Genomic DNA, 24556 nt, shown 5'->3' with positions numbered 1-24556 from the left:
AACTGTTTCGGTTTCGGTTTTTGGGAACGGTTTTCTAAATTTTCTGGTTTTGGTTTAGGTTTTAAGATCGGTTTTTCAAACTGTTTGGTTTTGGTTTCGGTTTCAAAAAAGGTTTTTAAAAAAAATTATCGGTTTCAAGAACGGTTTTTGAAAATGTTTGGTTTTGGTTTTTGGAACGGTGTTTTAAATTTTTATTATATTTTCCTACATCTAAAAACCGTTGACCCAATTTTTACTATTTATCTATTAACTATTAAGGGCTGAGCCTAAAGCCCTAAAAATTAAAATATAGGTATCCGATTTGTACACTTTGTGTATAATGTATATACAATATGCCAAGTTATGATCAACAGAACTAATTTCGTGTTCTCAACAACGTAGGTATAGTAGGTACCTACCTGCTTTTGCATACAACATATTATAGAGATCATTATTCGATTTCATTATATTAATATTTAATTGTAATTCACAATAATATTGCATAATATTACAGACTACAGTATAATAAATCTCATGATATGTCATGTTAAATCTCATCTCATGTTATGCTTATGATATTTGAACAAAATATTAAGTTTAAATTTAAATGGATAGTTGCTAAAAAAGGTTATTGGAGTATTGACAATTCTGTTATTTAAAAAGGAATAAATACACGTTTAACACACATTTTTAATCTAAGAGATTGTTAGAAATTTTCATATTTCTATTTTTTAATAACATGTGTCGTTTTTATTACCAATACTCAATAGGCAATAAATAATAATAATATTACAATTAATATAATATAACAACAATACAGATAACTGATTAGTGATTACAAACATGTATAACCGCATAGGGGCGGACAAAATAATAGTAGTTATATTATATTTTAATTTACAACCAATACAATAAGTATAGGAATAATATAAAATATAAATGGAACAATAATATTCGTTTATACCAATAGATATTAATATTTCGTAATACTGATTAGTGATTACCCAAGAGCATCGGGATTTTTATTAATAAATTCCAACATTATATTATTTTCTTCGAATGAAAATACTCGTTTTAACTAGAATTATAAATAATATAATTAACTTTATAAAATTTGAAGAAACCGATATTGATTTTAAATTTTAATCGGTTTTTCAAGAACTGATCAAGAACGGTTTTTCAATTCTATGGTTTCGGTTTGTGTTTTATAAACGGTTTTTTAAAGGCCTCTGGTTTCAGTTATGGTTTTTTAACCGGTGTTTTAAAGCTTTTGGTGTCGGTTCCGGTTCCGGTGTTCAATAATGAAAAAACCACGGTTCTAACCGGTTTCAACCGGTTTTTGAAAAACCGGTTTCGATCCCTGGTTTGAGGGAACCAAAAATAATATGAAATATAAAAATTATCATCTATAAACAGTTCGAGAAACTACTTGTATATTTTATTAAAACAGAGCGTTAGGAAAAAATGCATCATGAGAATTATAATCATAAATAACTTTACACTTTACGCTATACGTTTTACAGTTAAATGAAGAATAGTTATATTTAGTAATCACAATAAATAGGAAATGCCATAAGAATTTAATTTCTAATAATTCACTTGTATATATAAGTATATATATATATATTATGAAAGAAAATTCGAATTTAAAAATCAGTACAATTTTGCCATACAGTCTTACTAACATGAAAAAAATAGGTCAGGATCGTAAACATTTTTTTTCATTATTTCAGATTTTTATCAAAGCGATAAATGTATTGGTTTTACGATAATAAATATATGTTTTTTTCCAAAAAGTAGAAAATTGGATCTGGTTAATGCTTTGTACTTGTATGGAAAGTAAAAAATTTCTAGTATTTTTAAAAATAAAAATATTTGGGCAATTTAATTTTTATATAAATTGGATTTAAATTTTTTTTTTAATTATAAAAAATTGTAGCTGTAAACATTTGACATTTTTACAAAATATCCATTTTAGCTTTTTCTATACAAGACTGTCGCCGCCGCGACAACGCGCCATAGTACCAACGACCACACACACACACACACACACACAATCACCTGTTTTGTCATATTATTGTTGTATTTACGTATATTTTATTTGTGTCCCGTGTGAATTATTCAATTATGTAATATGTAGATTAAATGTTATCGCTCGCCGCCGCCGCGCCGGCTACGTGAATATTTAACACGGCCGCCGTGAATCTGTCTTCCACCGTACGTTCGTGAGTAAAGACCAACGCGCGTGTTAATATTATATTTCCTCTCTAAATAGGGAAAATTGTGTTTTTTACTATAATCATTGGCGCCAGAAGGGCCTACTTATTTTGTTGTTATATAAATTAAATTATTATACCTCTGTGCTGGCGTGAATCGCCAATTTTATTACATTTGTGTGTTAACACCATTTTGCGTGTTTTTATTTTTATGTTATTATTATATAGCTAGGCAGCGGCTGGCCAGCAGTGCACCGACAACCTGTGAGTTTTATTTATATTATTATTTATGTTATAATACATATCATTTAGTTGTTAGGCCAAAAGGGCCATCTATTTATTATTAGTATTTGTTGAGTCATAAGGGCCGTACATTATTTTGTGTTATTCAAGAACAAGGTCAATCACCTCTCGTGTTAGTTGCTATTATTATTATTGAACGCAAATACGTACGAGTAAATGTGTAATACAGTGTCAATTATAAAATAAATTCAATCAGAAACCTAGTAGTGTTGTGAGTATTATTCTTTCTAAATCCGTGATAAGCACTATATATATTATTATATCGTGATTTTGATTTTCTTTTTTTGTCTATAAATATGGTACTTGACGAAAGCGATCTAAAGGTGTTAGCCGATATGAAAAGAAAACGGGGAGTGGTAAAGGCTTCACTGACCCGCATAAAAACGTTTGTCAGCAAATTTGATCCTAGGGAGCAAGCTGTATCATTATTAGAATTTCGGCAAGAAGAGTTGCCCCTGATCAACCAGAAGTTTGATGACATTCAATCACAAATAGAGTTGCTCAGTGTTGACGAAGATGTTCTGGCTGAAGAGGACAGATCAAACTTTGAGCAAGATTATTTCTCCATTAGATCCAAAATACAGGAATTAATTAATCTAGAAAAGTCACACAACACGTCAACCCATAACTCTACATTTTTGACTGGACATCATGCTCAACGTATGCAGTTAACACCCATACCTTTGCCCAGCTTTAATGGAAACATTCAAGACTGGTTTTCGTTTTTTGATATTTTCAAAGCAATGGTTCATAACGAAGATGGCTATACTCCGGCGCAAAAGTTTTTCCATTTGAGATCTTGCTTACGAGGTACAGCATTGGATCTAGTTCAGTCTATTCCAATTAGCGATGTGAATTACGACGTTGTTATTAAACGGCTTATACAACGTTATGACAACAAAGGTCTCGTGATTCAGTCACACATACGTTCGATTTTGGATTGCTCACCTGTCGATGATTCAGTGCCTAATTCGTTACAAAGGCTCCACTCTACCGTGTGCACACATGTTGCTGCGCTAAAGTCCTTAAATCAACCAGTCGAATATTGGGATGCTTGGCTGATAACGATAGTTACTGGGCTTTTTGACAGAAGTACAGCTCACAGTTGGCAACTATATCAAAAAAACACAGATCTACCAAGGTATACAGACCTCGAAGCATATTTAGCTAATCGATGTGCTGTCTTAGAAACATTAGCGTTCAACAGACAACCGGCTAGTACTGAAAATGTGCAAGGTGGTTCAAGTGTAAAAAAGAGTTGTGGAGTGACCAATTCAAAAAAGGCGCTATTTGCTACAGACAGCAAACCTAGTAGACCATGTCCTTGCTGTTCAGAAATGCATCGGATGTATATGTGTCAAAAATTCAAAAATCTTTCGATATCAGAACGGTTAGAGCTAGTCAGAGATAATCGATTATGCTTTAACTGCTTAGCTCCATTTCACACAGCCGACAATTGTAAGTCAAATTACTCGTGTAAGAAATGTCATCGTAAACATAACACGATATTACACTTTGAGAGAAAACAAGAGGAGCATCAATTAGAAGACCAGCCTTCAAATGCTGCCTCCCTACCAGAACCGTCAAGCATACAATCACCTAGAGCTAAGAGTATGATGTCTGTTGTGAAACCTAAGGAAGTTACACATGTTTTTCTGGCCACAGCAATAGTTTCAGTTAGAAACAATTTTGGTGTATATCGGAAGTGTCGAGCTGTGTTAGACAGTGGCTCACAGGTAAATTTTATTTCGAAAAGATTTGCTAAGCAGCTCCAACTGCCATCAAGGAAGACCATAATGCCGATAAGTGGTATCGGCGCAAGTACAACGCAATCCACCAACACCATAGATGCTCATATGAAATCCTGCATAAGAAACTTTGGCGTTAACATCAGTTGCTACATATTGCCGGTAATCGTCGAAGAACTACCTTCAGTAAAACCACCCAAGGAAGGATGGAAAATTCCTAAAGACTACGAATCGTTACTAGCAGATCCATCGTTCTGCGAAGCAGGGCCGATCGACCTATTGCTTGGATGTGGCATTTTCTTTGACTTAATGGAAGCGGAACGCACCCCATTGGCGCCAGGTACGCTTTGTTTACAGGCAAGTAAACTTGGTTGGTTAGTTACGGGAGGAATCCAATCAACCTGCTTACTAAGCGTTGGTGAGTCATTAGAGAACAAGTGGAGACATCAAGGATTTGTAGAGGACAATGACTATGGCCGGCTATCTAAAGCGAACAGAAGATGCACCGAAGAACAAGAAGCAGCTGCACATTTCCAAGAAACAATGAAACGCGATGAAGACGGACGGTTTGTGCTGCGACTGCCCATAAAACACGAGATTAGCAACATCGACAAGACCCTTGATATGGCTACAGCAAGGTTTCTGAGTGTGGAACGCAGGTTACAAAGAGACGAGAGCCTTAGAGGTGCGTATGTCACGTTCATGAAGGAATATGAAGCCGACGGTCATATGAAGGAAGTAGATAACAGCAGCACATCAACCACACGGTTTTATTTGCCACATCACCCAGTTCTGAAGGAGTCCAGTCTGACTACCAAGTTGAGGGTCGTATTTGATGCCTCGGCTAAAAGTTCGACGGGAGTATCACTGAACGATATACTCATGCGTGGACCAACCGTCCAAGAAGAGCTATTTGCCATTCTGGCTCGATTTCGAAAGCACCAATATGCCATCACCTCTGATGTAGAGAAAATGTTCAGGCAGATATCCGTGGATCCTGAAGATCAGGATCTTCAGTGTATTTTGTGGCGTGAAAACCCAAGTGACAGTTTGCGAACATTCAAGCTAACCACTGTAACTTATGGGACCACCTCAGCGTCATTCATGGCAACGCAATGTCTTGTGTCCCTCGCGGAAATAGAGAAAAACAGATACCCTGAAGCTGCATCCGCCATCCGTCGTGACTTCTACATGGATGACCTCATGACTGGTGCAGAGACGATAGCGGGATGTATTCAGCTACAAACCCAGATTAGTAACATTCTAAGCTCAGCCAGATTGCCACTTAGAAAGTGGTGTTCAAACTCTGATGAGATCCTCGCTCATGTGGTTAAGGAGCAAAGGGAGCCCTTGTTTGTCATCCGTGCGGAGGCGGAAGATATTGTCAAGTCACTCGGTTTATGCTGGAAACCAGTCCAAGATGAATTCATATTCCAGCTAGCGTCCATACCCATAAGAGCTAAAGTTACGAAGAGGATGTTGCTGTCTGATCTTAATAAAATATTTGATCCACTTGGCTTCTTGACTCCTGTGCTAATCACGGGAAAAATATTTCTGCAGCAACTTTGGCAGATTAAGGTTGAATGGGATAATCCTCTACCCATAGAGATACAGACGAAATGGGAATTATTCCATCAGCAACTTGAAGAACTTGGATCATTGTCGATTCCTAGGAAATGCAAGCCCTGTGTAAGTGAGCAGATTGAATTTCATAGTTTTTGTGACGCCTCACAAGAGGCATATGGAGCGTGCATATACGTGAGATCACAGGGCATAGACGATGGTGGACAAGTTTATAGCAGATTGCTGTGTTCGAAGTCACGAGTAGCACCACTTAAAGGGTCAACGATTCCAAGGCTTGAGTTATCTGGAGCACTAGTTCTGGCTCAGCTTGCTGTCAAGGTGGCGTTGGCGTGGGATGTAGACGTTAAGTGCTTCCATCTTTGGACCGATTCTACTGTGGTGTTAGGATGGATCAATAGCCACGTTACCAGACTAAAAACATTTGTAGCAAACCGTGTGGAGCAAATATTAGAGATAACTGATCCTAAGCAATGGAGGTATGTCAAGACTGAAGAGAATCCTGCCGATTTAGTCTCAAGAGGAGTCAAACCACACGAGCTAGAGGTTTGCAGCACGTGGTGGAATGGGCCAGTGTGGTTGTCCCAGGCAAAGAACCAATGGAAAGTAGTTGATACTCTCCCACAAGACACTTCGGAACTCCCAGAACAGCGGCTTAACCAGCTAGCGTTATTGGCAGTGAACCCGCTAAAGGATATTGTAACCAAATACTCTACTTGGAATCGACTTCTACGTGCCGTTGCATGGATTCTGCGATTCGTAAAGTACGTCATGTCCAAACGCCAAGCACAAGAAGCAAGTTACTTGTCTGTTCAAGATCTCAGAGGAGCCGAGAAATTCTTAATACGAAGAGCGCAAGCAGAAGAGTTTGGAGAGGAGATCAAGGCATTAAAGAATCAGAAAGAGATACCACACAGCAGTAAGTTACAGGCACTAAATCCAGTAATAAGAAACGAGTTATTAGTAGTGGGTGGCCGTTTAACCAATGCCGACATTTCAGAAGAGCAAAAAAGACCAATTGTGCTGCCCGCAGATCATACAATTACACAACTCATTTTCAAGGATCGACATCGGAATTTACTACATGTTGGCCCTCAAGCACTTTTAGCTGATATAAGGCGCCGTTATTGGCCTCTGCGGGGACGAATGATTGCAAGATCCGTTGTAAAACAATGTGTAACATGCATTCGAGCTAAACCATCATTTCAATACCCATTAATGGCTCCATTGCCCAAGGATAGAGTTATCTGCAGTCGACCATTCACGACTACTGGGGTAGACTTCGCAGGTCCATTAACCATTCGTAGTGGAATTCGGGGACGTCCGGGTAAAAAGGCATGGGTGGCTATGTTTATTTGCTTCGCGACCAAGGCAATTCATATTGAAGTGGTAGAGGAGTTAACTAAAAGTGCCTTCATAGCTGCGCTTAGGAGGTTTAGTGCAAGAAGAGGTAAACCTGCCACCATTTGGAGCGATAATGGCACGAAATTTGTAGGAGCACAAAGGGAATTATCTACATATACTAAGAACATTGAAGCAGAACTAGCCAATGAAGGGATCAGCTGGCGGTTTAACCCACCATCTAGTCCGCACTTTGGAGGATTGTGGGAGGCTTCGGTAAAGAGTGCTAAACATCATTTGAATAGGGCAATGAAGCAGGCATGTTTAACGCTAAGTGAGCTTCAGACCTTGCTGTGCCAGATAGAAGCCTGTCTAAACTCTCGTCCGTTAACGCCACTAAGTAGCGATCCGAACGATCTTGAACCTCTAACACCAGCCCATTTCCTCATAGGAGGACCCATAACTCTGCCCCCTGAACCAGATCTGTCGGAAGATAATATGGTTGGTTTACGTAGATGGAAGTTGGTACAAGGGATATTACAAGCATTTTGGAACAGATGGCGAAATGAGTACCTTCCGCAACTTCAAGTTAGAGGAAAATGGAGGACGAAAAGAGAAGCATTGAAGGTCACCGATATAGTGATTGTAAAGGAAGATAATCTGGCTCCTACCAAGTGGAAAATAGCACGTGTAACAAACCTACATCCAGGCAAGGACGGTCATGTCAGGGTCGTTACCATACGTACCTCAAACGGCACAGAGATGAGGCGTCCAGTAATAAAATTGTGTCATCTGCCAGTGCTCGAGGGAGAGCAAACAGTTGGAAATTAACTTTCCAACGGGGGGAGGATGTCGCCGCCGCGACAACGCGCCATAGTACCAACGACCACACACACACACACACACACACAATCACCTGTTTTGTCATATTATTGTTGTATTTACGTATATTTTATTTGTGTCCCGTGTGAATTATTCAATTATGTAATATGTAGATTAAATGTTATCGCTCGCCGCCGCCGCGCCGGCTACGTGAATATTTAACACGGCCGCCGTGAATCTGTCTTCCACCGTACGTTCGTGAGTAAAGACCAACGCGCGTGTTAATATTATATTTCCTCTCTAAATAGGGAAAATTGTGTTTTTTACTATAATCATTGGCGCCAGAAGGGCCTACTTATTTTGTTGTTATATAAATTAAATTATTATACCTCTGTGCTGGCGTGAATCGCCAATTTTATTACATTTGTGTGTTAACACCATTTTGCGTGTTTTTATTTTTATGTTATTATTATATAGCTAGGCAGCGGCTGGCCAGCAGTGCACCGACAACCTGTGAGTTTTATTTATATTATTATTTATGTTATAATACATATCATTTAGTTGTTAGGCCAAAAGGGCCATCTATTTATTATTAGTATTTGTTGAGTCATAAGGGCCGTACATTATTTTGTGTTATTATTATTATATTTATTTCTGCCATAAGGGCTATATATATATTATATTTAGTATATTTGTCGTATTTGTTTGGTCATAAGGGCCACGCATTATTTTCATATACACAATCTTTTATATTATTATATTTGTTGAGCCAGAAGGGCTAATTTTCATATTATTTTGTTGTGCCATAAGGGTCAAGTAAAACTCACATTTTTATACTTGTTCGTTTTATACGAGCTAATAGCTCAAATAGCAGCTTCTTATATTATTATATTTTGTTGAGCCAAAAGGGCTAAGATATACCTATTATATCTTAATATTATTTACCTTGTTCGGCCATAAGGGCTTCGATTTATTGATTATTATATTATTATTTGTGTTGCTGTGATTTTATTTATATTATATTGTGTTTTATTAAATTGTGTATTATACAGCAACTCATACTACCTAAACCGTGTTACCATTTTTTATTATTATTATTTATTTGTAAACACACATTACACACCTACACATATACACGCTTAGAGACAAATACACATAACACACAACACACATTACGTAGCTCGACAGTATTTGCCCGGCGATCCCGACCACTGCTGTTCGAGCTATTGCACCACTACACACCCAGCTATTCCTCGTATATTCAAGATCTAGGTGTTAGTGGCAACTTTTAGGTGTTCGGCGTTCGCGTATTATTTTTATATGCTGCCGGCCCGTCCAAAGACATTATTTAAAAAAAAATATTTTTACCATAAACACTAAATATCGTTCAAAGGTAAGTTGATAATTCGTTTTTACTGTCAAAAATTAGTTTTATACAATCTAATTAATAAAATAATAATAATATAGTATATAGTATCTATATTACCATAGAAATAGAAGCTTATTTGGTATCCATCTTCTCGGCTCAACATTATATTTTCGTGTACAATGGTCAATGATATACACCACTGAATTCAAATCTGGCACATCGATAATTACAGTAGGTAACCTACTCAATAACAATATACATATAGGTATAATACCTACTCAAAACCTAAAATTCAGCAGAAGCTAGCTCCCGGTTTTTGTTTTATAAATACAAAACATCTACAATGATTATCGATGGTACGCTTAATAATAGATGATTTTTTTGGTTTCGTTATATTATTAAAACGAAAATAAATGCGTTACATTGTTTAAATACCAAATATTTTATGTTTCCGGTCGAAGTTTCTACCAATGCCAATTTTCAACTGTCCGGGTGAAAACATTGAATTGCAAAGTTTAAAACAATGCTTAGTTGTAGTGTACAATATATTAACGCGTCTCTAGAGAATGAAGATATATTATTTGTAGGTTTGATGTAGTTGTAACGTCAGAATAACGTCGAGTTAATGAAACACAAAAAATCACACCATGATATAATTTTCTGTTTTTGTTTTTTTTTTTTTTTAATCACAAGCTGTCAAGTCTTTTAAAAATATTTTTGCGTGTCATGAAATATAGTTTAGATGAGCAAAATTCAAATAGGCAAAAAAAAATGTTTAAATTTAATACATTACTACTATATATTGTACATAATTTATTTTTAACGTTTTTGTGATATTTTAAACTGTGGCAATTATGTACATACCGCCAAATATATGGAGTTTGAGTATAGGTAGCCTATAAAAATACAATTTCCAACAAAGAGATTACACTTAATTAACTTCAGTTGATTGTTTGGAGTTGGAAAAGGAACTTTTGAAACACACTTCAAATGTGAAATTAAATGTAAATCCATACGATTCGTAAATATTGATTTTTTAGCTTTTTCACTGAAAATACATTTTTATTGTTATTTACAGAAATTAAGTAGAAACAAAAATAAAATATTTAAATGTCTATAAATGGTTTTAAAATAGCCAAAATATTTTGAAAATTATTGCATGTACCTAAATACATTTTGTCGAAAACTGGTTTTATATAAAATTACAGTTTTCATTATTTTTTTTAATATTTAAGATTAAAACATTTTACCACTCCAAAATTGCCAAAGTACGATGATGGACATTAAAAAAATACACACACACGCATTGTAAAATCAACACAATTTTTATTCCACTTGTTATCTAAATCCAAGTACCTATTACTAAAAAATATTATGAATTAAGTAGGTACCTACGTAGATAAATTTAAAAATGTAAATAACAATTTTAACTCTTGTGGTACGCTTAAAATGGGCCAGTAAAAATATATATAATTTATTCACTGCACCTCTATACCTGACCTGATACTCCGCGCATAGTTAGCAGCTATTGGTAGGTAGGTACACGTAGGTAACGTGGTTTAAGGCCAAGCCGTTATATCCCACTCCAAGACGTCCACAAGCGGGAGAAAAAATGCGTTAAAGAAACACTCATAAAATTCATCCGTGGCATAGTGCCTCCAGTGTATACAGTAAACGGGTAAACTGGCATAATATAATATTATACATACTATTACCTAGCCGTTTCGCCTCCAACGTACCTCTACCTCCCTTCCCCGGCAAAGTACGATGGCGGAAAACGCTTCTCGTCCCGCTGCCACTGACGTCTTTCACCCACCCACCCACGCGTGTCCCGTGACCTCCAAGTGCTGACGTTCTATTATAACGGCTCACCGGATATATTACCATTTGACTTATATTGCCCCAGTAGATCCTGCGCGTATTATGTGCATTCGGACATGTATACCTTTTTAACAATATTCCTCGCCCGCCATCACCACCACCGCCGCCGGAGTCACGAGGGTTTCTTTTTCATTTATTTATGTTTATTTATTTACCATCCTTCTGGATCCCCTGAATCTACACGTCCCTCCGACCATCATCCTACCATCGCGCTGACCTACGACCGCAACCGTGTTATACGTACTCGTATATTATTATGATATGCTATAAAAACTATTTGACTATAAGGGAACATTTTAAAGATTAAATTATTATTCAAATTTCTTCACTCACGACTCACGAGACGGGACACAAACCATGCCCGAGACCGAGAAAGTAGAAAAAATAACACATCATAACAGTGCAGGTTGGCCATTCCATACTCATCTCAATCTGTCAAAGTTTTCCTTGGGTACCTACCTAATTTTATATATAATATCCATCTGTTTCAAACTGGGAATTGGTTCATTTTTTCCTTTATCAAAATGATAACAGTGCTCCGAAATTGTTTTGGTTTTAAAAATAATAGTTATTGTTTGTGAAAATATAGAAAAAAATCTATAAAAGTCAAAAACGAAATGGTTATTGATTATGATAAAAATCAGTAGGTACTTAATAATAAACGTGTTACGTGTATTTTGGATAAAAAGACATAGATAGGAAGATAGGACATGGATATAAATTATTACATATATGTATTTTGTTTGTATAGAACAATGCATACACAGAATAGAATAATGATGTATAAATGTATAAATGTATAAATGCATAGTCATAATATTGTTACTTATATAAAACGAAAGTCTTAAAAAAAATAGTTTGTGACGCTCTTATGTTTTAAATGGTGAAAGTGTGTTTATCACAAAGTTGCTGAAATATAATTTGAGAAATTTTGAATTTTCATTCGTCTGGTGTAATATAGGTCACAGCGCTCAGCAACCATTATTTAAAATGTGTTAAGAAAGCTTTTATGTTAAATTAAGGCAATTATCTTAACCATTTTTTTTTTTTATAATTATTCTCCTAAACCATTTGAAGCAGGTAGTGAAAATCATGAGTTTAAATATTTTTTCGTGTATGATAAAAGTGTCAAAAGCACCTTTTAGTAAAACTAGCAGAGATGATTTTTACAATTATTTTCTCACACACAAATTGACCAAAACGTATATATTATCTGAACTATGTATACTATTATTGCCGTTAGTATTACAACAAAGAGACAAAGTGAAGTTGCACGTACTATATGCACACGACATTGAAAGGATGAAAGATATGTTTTCTATAAAACAGAAAGGTGTTTTTTAGCTTCTTTTATCTATTCTCTTCAGATGATATTATCTTGCACCATTCGGCATTCAAACTATTGAATGGGATCCCGAGGGTATATTTTACAAACAATTTAAAAACTTTAGACCGAACTCTAAAAGTGTTTATTGTGAAATGTGTTAACAATTATTAATATTTTACTTTGATAAAAATAATCAAATCACAAAAATAATAATTATTATTTAGTATTGGTTTGTCTAATACATTTGATTCGTTTCTATATAAGTATCGAAAATTCCAAAATCATTAACAATTATTAATATTAAAAAATTGATATTATAGGTATTAACTGACATCATCGAGTTGCAATAAAATATCGTGAATAATGTTTTATTGTTAAATTATTACAGTTAATATTTTGAAACAATTCAACAACACGAGATATTATTTTCCAAAAATTAAAATAAAGTCATATAAATATATCGTAAATATATCTATAATAATATAATTAATAATGATTTTGATGTCTTCATAAATAGTTCCGTTTATAGCTTTGTGTTTTATATTGGACAAGCCATTATAATATTGATATTTTTTTAGCTAACATTTTTAAGTTACATTTTCTTTTACGTTTTTATCGGCTTAATGCAGTTTCTGACATAGTTCAAACGCTAATTCTTTGGTGAATTTTATTTTTAGACGAAGGAGTTGAGCCTAAAATGCCATCACCCACTTCTTTGGATAGTAAATATTACTTATAAAAACTTTCAAAACCGTTAACTTTCTTTTATATTTTACATTGTGCCTGTGCATAAGTATAAATATCAAAGTGTTTTCTCTTTTTATTTCAAACGATAGAATAATGATTTTTACTACTATGAATATTTTTTTATTTTACAAACGAATAAGCTTTATTATGCGAATTAAGAATCATCAGAATATTAACATATTCACGTTTCACAAATTACTATACAGTGGCTCGTATCTGACTTTCCCTAAAGTGGAGAATTCCATAACGCAAAATATTTATGAGGATGTTAACTGTATTGTTTATTTCAAACACACAAAAACGACAAAAAACGAAACCAGAGCTACTCATCAAGAAATGTTATTTTAAACTCCAAATTTCATGTTTTCTTTTTTTTTAATATTACCTATTTGTCATATCGCAATTATGATAGTATCTGAAATCTTAATACTAGTCAACTGTTTCCATTATACAGCAGACTCTCGTTACTCTCTACATTATTTATGTTCGCGTTCAAAAACTTAAACTGTATACACATAGAATAAACGTGTGTACAACGCATTAAGTATTTCGTTTCACACAAGTTTCCGTCAGCTACATATTATTATTATGAATGATTTACTGGGAACTTTTGATACAATCCAACATCAAGGACCAAGATGTATATATATATATAATATATGGCTGAAAATTTGACGGAAACCCTATTTGTCTGTGTGTGAAAACGAGAATTGAGATAAAAAATATAAAACCTTTTAAAAATGTTTCCATTTTTGTATTTTGATGTTTAATAACTCTATAATGTATAAGAAATAATAAACTACACCCGAAATAAAATAAAAAAGATATTATATGGCTTTAGACGATCCTTTTTATACAATTTACACATAATAACGTCATTATATTATATTATATCATAATAATTCCTATCAATATTAATTTATTTTGATCGCACCCACGACGTGTATTTTACTGTCGAATATCCTACGTCTAAGCCGTTTCCGACCATTAATATTCAAAATAATTAATGTTAGGTTGACGACTACAATTAAAAACTAGCCTAACTGTTTGTCCAGATGATAAAAATTAAGTCAGGTCGTCAAAATTTGTGGACACGAATCGTTTTGTTCATAAACCATCTCTAAAAAACAAAAAATTAAATTTTTCATGAATTATTGCGTAAAAAATGCTAGTATACTTAAAAATGTATTGTTTTTATACTTATATGATCATTCCCTGTAATAATGATAAAAATTATAAGGACCTTCGAACTGTGTACAAACACCGAGTTCAGAGTAATAATTTTCAACGACTATTTTTCATTGTTTTTGGGAGTACATAATAATATACGCGTTTAATACCAATTACTTATTTTTATATTGCACACGTCACGAATAAAACATTAATATATAGTTTTTACATTATTATTATGTATTGTTGTCTATACATACAACGCAAAACATATTTTATTCACTACGTTAACGTTCATTGTAATGTGATAATTATTATTACTAACCAGCGAACATATTATACGATTATAAAACACATGTACCTAATATATATTTATATGTATATTGCTATTATTTACAGTTGTGCTTAATTAAAAATTAAAACATGTTTAATTTATATATTTTATAAGCCCCAATGAATACGGCGCAATTAATTATGAAACCATACTCGTAAAATATCAATTTTTCAACTGTAAATCAAAATGATAATAGGATTTATTTTGTGTTATGGTGGCATTTGTTCTGTTCGTGTGTCCAACAACAACGAAAAATAAAAGTTAAATAAACATTGAGTACAAAAATGTATTGTTTCGTTATTCTGCGCGTGTAATAATGTTGACTCTAGAATTTAGTGTAGAATATTTTATAATAAGTTTTATAATATTCTGATAATCATAACAATAAACTACATAATATATTAATGTTTGTTACTATCTACTGACCTGAGATAGTACGATCCGCCGGCGATAGGCTGTTAATATTAGTTATAGGTACCTACGTAAAGTTATTTCTGTTCAATTTACTAGGATTAACGACAAAAACTCAGTTTGGATATTAGTCTTTTCCCACACACTTCAAAAACACTGTACACGAAAGGAATTATAAGAAATCAAATTAAGCTCTTATAATGTCACAAACCAGATTTTTAAAGAATTCACTTTAAATTACTATTCAAAAACAAAAATCTATGAGCTAAAAAATAAAATTAAAAATTGTATTTATATTATAAAGAAAAGAAGTTGATATAAAACATCTTTGTTCCCCGCGAAATAAATAAACCGGATGTGATTTAAATTTCACAAGTTTTTCAATTTCAATTCTTATAAATGAGATGATAATATTATGAAATTGTTTTTTTAAATAAACCTCTGAATAGCTATAAGCACTTTTTTCTCGGCACTATAAGCTACTGAAAAACAAATGGTCCTGGATATCTACTCAATTTATTTGGTAATTTTTAATTTTTATTGCTATATACCTACATATTATAATCTACTGCATTTTGGTTTGATTAGAATTTTTAAATGTAATTATATAAGTAAATATTCTATAATTATACATACACACGGTAGATTAAACGGTGAAATGTACTAATAGCATAAATAATGTGAACTTAAATTTATAACTAGAAAAAAAATTATATGTTGCTCACGTAAAAACATATTATGATAAAAATATAAAATATTATTATCAATTTAGATTTTGAGCAATTCCAAAACGTATTAGCTTAAAATTATGAAGTTTGTCCGGGTATTTACACTTTTAAGGGTTAAAAAGCTGTTTCAAGGAAGTGTCTACTTGTATGTTGTTACTTTTACTATGTTAGTTGAAAGTGACGTCCATTGTTTAAGAGGTAATTTTTCGATTTTCTCATGAAATTTCCTTGAACGCAAATACAAAAAATAAAGAAATGTAATCAAGTGAGGTTTTAATAAAATAATATACATTATGGGCAATTATGTTAAAAGTAATTAGAAATGAGTTGGGATAAATAATACGATCCTATTAATGTCAAAATCGTTTTATCACTATAGTAAACCAAACTCTACTTGGAATCATATTTTGATTGCGATTATTTATCGTTACACTCATATTCGATATCATGACACAAATGTAACAAACGTAGCCTATCAGTAAACCAAACTCCTACTATCCTACATTTCACTTCATTAATTTTCTTTTTCAGAATAATATGCTGCCGAATGGTGAAAAAACATTTATTGGAAACTCATATACAATTGACTCTGTCCGAAGACAAGCCGATGGAGTTTACATCTGCACCGCATCAAATAATATCGGAACAGCCGTGGACGAAGAAATCGATCTAAATATATTATGTAAGTGCATTATTTTAATAGATAATACTCTGTTGTCGATAATAAATAAAAATACAAAACGATTTGGTATAAATGAACATATCTTTCAGAACTGGGGAACAATGTGGATATTAATGTACCTAAAGATAAATTATTTCGATTATTTAATATCCATTGAGCTAAATCTAGTTATATTGAATATATTAAGTATACCTATAAGTATGTATTATACATTTAGTTGTTTAAAGGTTTTGTCAATATTTTTTACGAAAACTAGTTTAGATTGAGTAATCAAAGTTTAGTTTTTAACTTAGATGATTTATCAGAAAATAAAAATGTGTATAGTATATTACATATTATATTATCATATAGATATCACTTATTATAATATTAATTCAAATTCATCTTAAATTATAATTTTATTTCATTTTTATTTTTAAATGAATAGTTATTTTAAAAAAATAACTATTGTATATTAAATTAATGTTGGTAGAAAAATATTTATAAAAAAACAAGAAGACAGTATTTATCAAAAGCAATAATAAACTAAACTTGAGTTTCAACCTTTAATAAACTTAATTTAAGTATTTATTCTAAAAAATTAGTTTTATATACTATTCTTAAACTAGGTACTTATAGTTTTTCACTTTAAATAAAAATACAAAAATAAATAGGTATTATTTCATTCGCTTCTAACATTCTCCTACCGTATAAATAGAAGTAGGTACTGTCAAATGTTAATAAAATATATATTGTATTACATTAATCTAAAATAAGCTTCGACTGCATAATATGCTGTTAGTTATATTCAATTTTTCTCCAGCTAGTTTTTTTTTTTTTTTTTTTTTTTTTATTGATCAAATAAAAACTCGGCAACTACATGGCCATTAGTTACAGTTGTGGTATGTTTACATGGTTTAAGATTTTTACAACATTTTTTTTTTTTAAAGGGGATTACAATATTAAAGATAAGTTATAACAGTATGGTTTCTAAGTATTTATATAAGAAAGAAAAAAAAACAAATGTGAATCATTAAATTAAATTGTAAAGACCTGTTGACTTCAAAAAAAGGATCATCTTGTTGTTCTCCACAGCATTGGGTCCCAATGCGATGTCGAGGGTCGTGTCCAATCCGGTGTTTTGACGTTCTTGCTGGTATTTTAGGCATTCTGTTATTATGTGTTTCACTGATATTTGGACACCACATACTTCGCATAATGGTGGTTCTTCCTTAGCCATTAGGTGTCCGTGTGTAAGTCGCGTGTGTCCTATTCTCAATCTGTTGAGTACCGATTCTTCTTTTCTGTTTAAAGAGCTGTTTAACCACCTAAATGTACTGCTTTTAATTCTGTTAAGCTTGGTGTTTTGTTGTTTCCAAGTATTGAGCCATCTGGTGTTAGTTATGTCATTTATGTATTTTTTGAGATCGTTGTAGGTGGATCCAAGAATAATTTTACATACGGAGCTTGTGACTGCGAGCTTAGCGTGTTTATCAGCTAGTTCATTTCCTTCGATGCCGATGTGCCCGGGGACCCACATGAGAGTGATTTGTTTGTTTTTATGCAAGGCTTCATTTAATTTGTTCAGTATTTTTGTCGCTATTTCGCCGGGTTTGAACTGGTTTTTTATGCTATTAAGGGCACCCAAGGAGTCACTGAATATTATGTGGTTGGGGTGTTCATCATCTAAGGTTGTTTTGATCGCCTCAAGTATCGCTATTGCCTCGGCCGTATATATGGAGCAGGTGTTCGGCAGCTTCAATGTTACGTTTTGGTTCCTTAGTATTATTGAAATTCCTACTTGGTCTTGTGTCTTGGATGCGTCCGTGTAAACTTCTTGATAATCTCGGTAATTTTCTAATATGCTTTGAAAGTGTCTTCTGTAAATTTCTGGTGGAGTTTGTTGTTTTAGAAAGGAGCTGAGTTCCGTATTTATGTCGAAAGAGGAAGTCCATGCGGGTGGGGACAATTGTTCTCTCGTCATTGATTGATCTATAATAATGCCGTTTTTCCCTAGTTCATCATATAAATCGGAGTTTTCTGATGGCAGTGGTAGGTTGTTACATATATAGGATCTAACCATGTATTTAAGCGATAGGTCATTCCTTTTAATCTCAGGTATGGGTACGCCTGCTGTATTATATATGCTGTAAATTGGACTGCTGCGAAAAGCGCCAATCGCGAGCCTTAGTCCAGTATTATTGGTTCCAGCTAGTTTTATTATCATTTGAAATTCCATTTTGCAATTTAGGTTTCATAGGAATATAATAACAATATTGTTTACTATAATTATATCATAAGAGCGAATTTAATCTGTCTACGATACCTATTCAATTTATTTTTCAATATGACTATATTTCATACTTTGGCTTATTCCTTCACATTCATATTTAATCGATATTTATTCCACTACTTATACTGCGCCTATCAACATGGTAATTTGAGATTTTAGTCTTTACATTCTTCAATAATTTGGCTCTAAACTTTTTAACCAGCATTTCTCAATCCATGTTTTCATTTATTGCATTCATTCGCTTTCCATCCCGATCATAACACCGTCCTTATTTAATCTCTTCAAACTTAACTTTATTTTCTAATATGGCATCCAATTAAAATATTTTATTTTTGATGATAATATTAAATAACATAATTAATTAATACTATATCGTATTTTATTTAAAGTCAGTTTTCTTTTAATTAAGATGTAATATTTAAAGATATTTAATATGCAATACTAAATATCGTTAACATTAAAATTTATATACAATTATTGAAATATGTTATTCTTATTATTCGTTATAATATTATGATACACATGTAATATTTTAACATGCGATGTGGGTCTTATTCAAAATGTATAAAAATATTCACTTCCCTTTGTATTAAAATAAATTTCAAATTAATATAACAGATACCGAATGCATTTCCATGAAAAGAAATAAGTGAAAAATATATTTTATTAATTACCTATCATTGTATTGGTCAGGTTGGGATTTTGTCTTTCAACCGGATTACATCGAATCTCAATACATACATCATAGCTAAACACAGTGCTAAACGTGTACTTTTTTAAACAATAAATTGTCGTTTGTATAAAAAATCCATGCTGAAAAGTTAAGATATGAAGTACCGTAAAATTTTAAAATATTTCTAATAAAATCACTTCTTTTTTGTTCAGAAGAATAGTTTAATTTACTCGTTCACATAACATTACACACTGTGTCCGTTCTTCACGTCACAATTCTTTAAAATTGTTGATGATGTAAGTAGTATTGTTGTGCTACTCCTCCCTACATGCCTAAATTTATTTACATTTTTGACATTAAATTCCATAATATAATATTATCTGAGTCCCGATTCGATTATTTTCTGCCGAGGTTACAATTTAGTATTGCGTAATTTTGGTGTTGTGGAAAAATTACTATACAATGGCTTTTTGATATATTGTATTTGATTTGTAAAGAAATTCTATTGAGTTCACGATGGAGACGTAGATATATTTATTTATTGTAATTTCTATTGTACTCCGGTAAGGAAACGTGTATTTTCGGCGTTCACCGAACAAGGCAATTAAACTTTTCCATTGTTGCCGATATTAATTATACACGAAAGCAGATAATGGAATCATTGGCGTGAGAACACGTCTCGTAACAGAAATGCGACAAGACACGTGCACGAAGAAAATCCATCACTAATAAAAATTCATAAGGATTTAGCTGCGGTGAATACGCTTGGCTAGGTAATGTATTTCGCCCGATGAAATATGCAACGAGCACTTGACGTCCACCCGGATGTCTGCGCCTATAATACGCAACTTTCGCGGTTTGATCAGACCCGCCATAAAGTGTGCCAATCCTCCCAAAAAGTTTGAACGAAAACAGGCAAACAATAATAACTCATTTTTGACGTCATTAAGTCCGGCTAAGCATATAAAAGTCACATGCCTAAAAATTATAATATTATTTTACTCTGAATTCGTCGGTGTTTTAAAACAATATCACTTAATAAACCGAACAATAACAACAAAAAAGTGAGGTGAAAAGGTTTGTCGTCAGCATGAAGAAAAATATTAACTCGAACATTGTCATAATTTATTATTTTTTGTCCACGAGTGATCAAAAACAACGCAATATTCACATAACGTACCTAATATGTTTAAAATATTAATATTAATATTTGAATTTCATCTATAGTTTAGTATCTATACGACCAGGAAAACTAATTTTGAAATACCAAAAAATTTGCATAACTTATTAATTATATGCTTTTTATGTTCATAAAGTTAGTCTTTATTTTTTTTCAACCCTCGAGGGTTATTACGTATGATCGATCATTACGTTATACTTTATTATACATACCATAGAAGAAGAAATAGTGTTGTTCGCCCGAACGTAGAGAATACAGGTTAATAATCACGTATTCTCGATGATAATATATTCGACTTTCAACAAAAATAAAAACCATTAAAATATACAAACAGAAACATCCATATTATCATGAAGTACAAAAAATAAAAGCGATATTTATTATATTATTATAGAACTGCACGTAAACGTCATAAACTTATAAACTTACGTACTCAACACAGCATGTATGGCGTGGCGTGTCCTATGTGTCTCGTAATTTTATTTGGCATTTTGTGTTTTTACGTAATATACACACCAACACACATAGCCACCACCAGTACGTGGGTGGACAATGTTCAAACAAATATTTGCAAACGCGTTCTGAAGGCTGAAAGTAACGTATACCGTAGTTGTTTTTAACTATTGAGACGACGTGAAGGCGATGTAAACAAATACGGAATGCGTGAGTTATTATAAAACGTTTATTTTGATAGCCCGAAAAAAAATTCTTATACACATATACATATTTATATGGAAGAAAAAAAGCGTCACTCTCGGTTTTGAGAATATAAAAGGACATGATAAAGATTAAAAAAATAAAATCGCAAGAGAGAATTAATTTTTCCCCCGATGTTTTTAGAAAAGTAGAAAAGCGCATTCGAAAAACCCGTATGGGCTCAAATATGCCAACGGCGTTTGTTTATTCTGGGAAATGTACGCCAGAAGGAATTTATCGTTATTCTTATTTTCTTTTGCTACTTACTCCGCAAAGAAAATTGAACGGAAACGGATGATGAAAAAAAACACACGCCGATGAAATCAACAATGTTCATATCGGCTATACTCTTACAAAAATCACGTGGTCCGTTGTTTTCAAACAATAAGAGTTCGTTAACGTTCTCTTTAAATTTCTCGCAACTCTCCCTTTCTAAAAGTGGTTTCTCTCCCTTACACTCGTAACAAAAATATAACATACAAAAAAAAATCAAACAAATACTTGAAAAAAAAAAAAAACGACGACGAACGATGTATATTATTTTCATTTATTTGTATTTTTTCCAAATCGACATTCTGTTAAAATAGGATCGTCCGTGCGGGCGTTTGTTTACCTCCGGTCGACCGTCGCAGTCGTATCGTCTCGACGGCCAGGATAACGTGATTATAGATGTCGCGTGTATGTACTAGATATGCGTGTGTGTGCAATTCGAAGGGGAGAAAGTGTGCAGTCCTGGACTTACAAATTGCAGTACACGCACGTGAACCACCGTCGTTGGGCCGAGGGGTATCGAACACAGAGGTAAAGTTTGCGTGTGTTTGCGCAAAATTTGAAGAGCCCACCCCTGCGTCCGTCTCATCGACATATATATATATATACATATATATAAGTCGTTTTCTCGTCACACATCCCGATCCGACCCTCACCTTGGCCTGCAACTCGACTGAACGACGAGGTTTATCTGATTAAGGTTTATATGATGACGAGTAAGACCCTGTTGAGGGAATGGCAGGAGGAGCGCAATCGTCATCTGACGAGAAAACAGTATTCTTCTATACACAAATATATATATATATATATTATGTACACAATGTACGAAGTCGTAAACACTATATATATTATGTATGTATATACAATTGAAAGAAAAACATCACGTACCACATAATAATACGTGATATATGTTATATATATACTCATGTAATATAATATAATATTGAACTTCGTCATACACACAATACGTAGTTGTATTATATTGGTGGTTAAATTGAACAACAAATGTCAATAATAAACAACGATGTTTCCGTGTTTCGATATGTCGGATATAATTATAGATACACACAGTGCGCTTTTGTTAATTCTTTATAAAATATGAAGGTGCCATTTTAGAGTCCAACATACTTATTTCATCTGCCTATTTCCAGTTTCCACGTCTTCTGCCGAGAGTCATCTAAATATTGATAAACATGTTTTGGTAATGATGAAAAGATCATGCACTAATATAACTTTAATAATAAGTTTTCATTAATAAAACCTTCTATCATTTTAATTTTTGATGTAACATATTCGTTCTGTACAAACAAATTTTGCTTTAATATTTGAGTAAAATAACCTAACATCAAACTTAAAGTTAATAGAATTATTTATATTTACACGTTGAATTTTTTTAATGATTTCCTTACGTTATATGAGCATTTTCGAAATACAGTATAGTGTTTCAATAGAATTGTTTAAGTGTAGGTACATTTCATGGAATACCCAAATCAGGCCGCTAATTATATTAGTATTTAAATTTATCAGGTAGCGTATATGGACGACATTAAGAAATATGGATATTGTAAAATTCATCTCCCTCCGTAAAACATCATAGCACACAACCCTTTCTGTGCGGCTTTCAGTGTGGTTATGGTATGAAACGCGGCACTCGTTTATATTTCAATTATTGAATACAAAAATATAGCTATTGCAATCCTGTATCGAATACAAAATCTATACGACTATAAGAATTTAAAGATATCATTTCAAAATGATGCCCAAACTATGGTTTCAATTACTAATTGAAATGTTTGCTAAGCTGCTATACAAATACAACGTAATTAACTAATAACGAATAATGTACATAAGTTTAATCTTTTATATGTAACATCATAAATATTTCACGTGCTGAGTATTATTTTATGACTTCATTTAGATATTGACTTTGAATTTTTTAGATCCGCCGGAAGTTAAAGAAGAACAATCTATTGTATTCACCGTGGAAGGACAAGAAACTGAAATCGTCTGTATAGTCCACGCAGAGCCAAAAGCCGACGTAAGTCATGTTTTTTTTATTCTTCTATAAGCATTTGATCTGATTCCAACCCGAGTTGACTTTCAACGTGCGTCGTTTAAAATCCATTGCTTAAAAAATCGATTTTATCAGTAAAACAATACTAATGTATAATCGTAGAATACAAACAACCGACGCGGCTCTATTAATATTGCGTTTTCGTTGCACCAGCCTTAAGTTTCAACTTTCAACAGACACATTAGACCCAACAGATTAGCGAAGACTGTTTTTTTAGTTTAGACTTTGGAACAACGAATAACGTTCGGACAACATATATAATATGAGCCGGTTAGGCGAGGGATAAAATATATATTTCACTCGGTTGTTTTGTGAGGGGGTGGCGGTGGGGAGGACCCGGGAAGGAAACTTGCGGTGAGAGATCAAAATTATTATTATCGCGGTGGGGCGGCAGCAGTTGGTATAGTACGGTTACATGTTTATCACGAAAACTCTGTAAATTGAAAATTACACCTAAATTGCGGTCATTCGTAATTTGCCGTTTTACTACGTTTCCTCGGCACGTTTTTATGCGATCTGCCACGTTTCGCCGACGGACAACCGCCAGTGCAATAATTATTTCGCTCTTCGCGCGCGGTGGCGGGCCACAGAAGTCATTAGGTCGACCGACAAATTACGGCGAATACACACCGAGCTCTACAAAATGGAAACCGTGTGTGTTTAGTAGTAGTATTAGTATATTATAATGGTAGTAGGCTTAAATAGTAGTAGTGGTAGTTGTTGTGGAGGTGGTGGTTGAGGTACATATAGTA

At 33.2% G+C, this 24556-nt stretch overlaps 1 protein-coding gene across 2 annotated transcripts in view; it reads left to right on the top strand.

Moving 5' to 3' along the window:
* Window positions 1–24556, top strand: part of LOC149060369 (limbic system-associated membrane protein-like) — a 589994-nt gene that overhangs the window by 515129 nt on the left and 50309 nt on the right. For both annotated transcript variants that reach the window (XM_089220603.1, XM_089220597.1), the window contains exons 5-6: window positions 16489–16639; window positions 23671–23768. In XM_089220603.1, coding sequence (XP_089076729.1) covers window positions 16489–16639; window positions 23671–23768 — 249 coding nt within the window. The remainder of the gene's footprint in view (window positions 1–16488; window positions 16640–23670; window positions 23769–24556) is intronic.

Source organism: Diuraphis noxia, unplaced genomic scaffold, assembly GCF_037042655.1.
Source record: "Diuraphis noxia isolate RWA-SAM2 unplaced genomic scaffold, SU_Dnox_SAM2 contig0001, whole genome shotgun sequence".
NCBI lineage: Eukaryota > Metazoa > Arthropoda > Insecta > Hemiptera > Aphididae > Diuraphis > Diuraphis noxia.
This window is presented reverse-complemented; position numbering and strand designations above follow the sequence as displayed.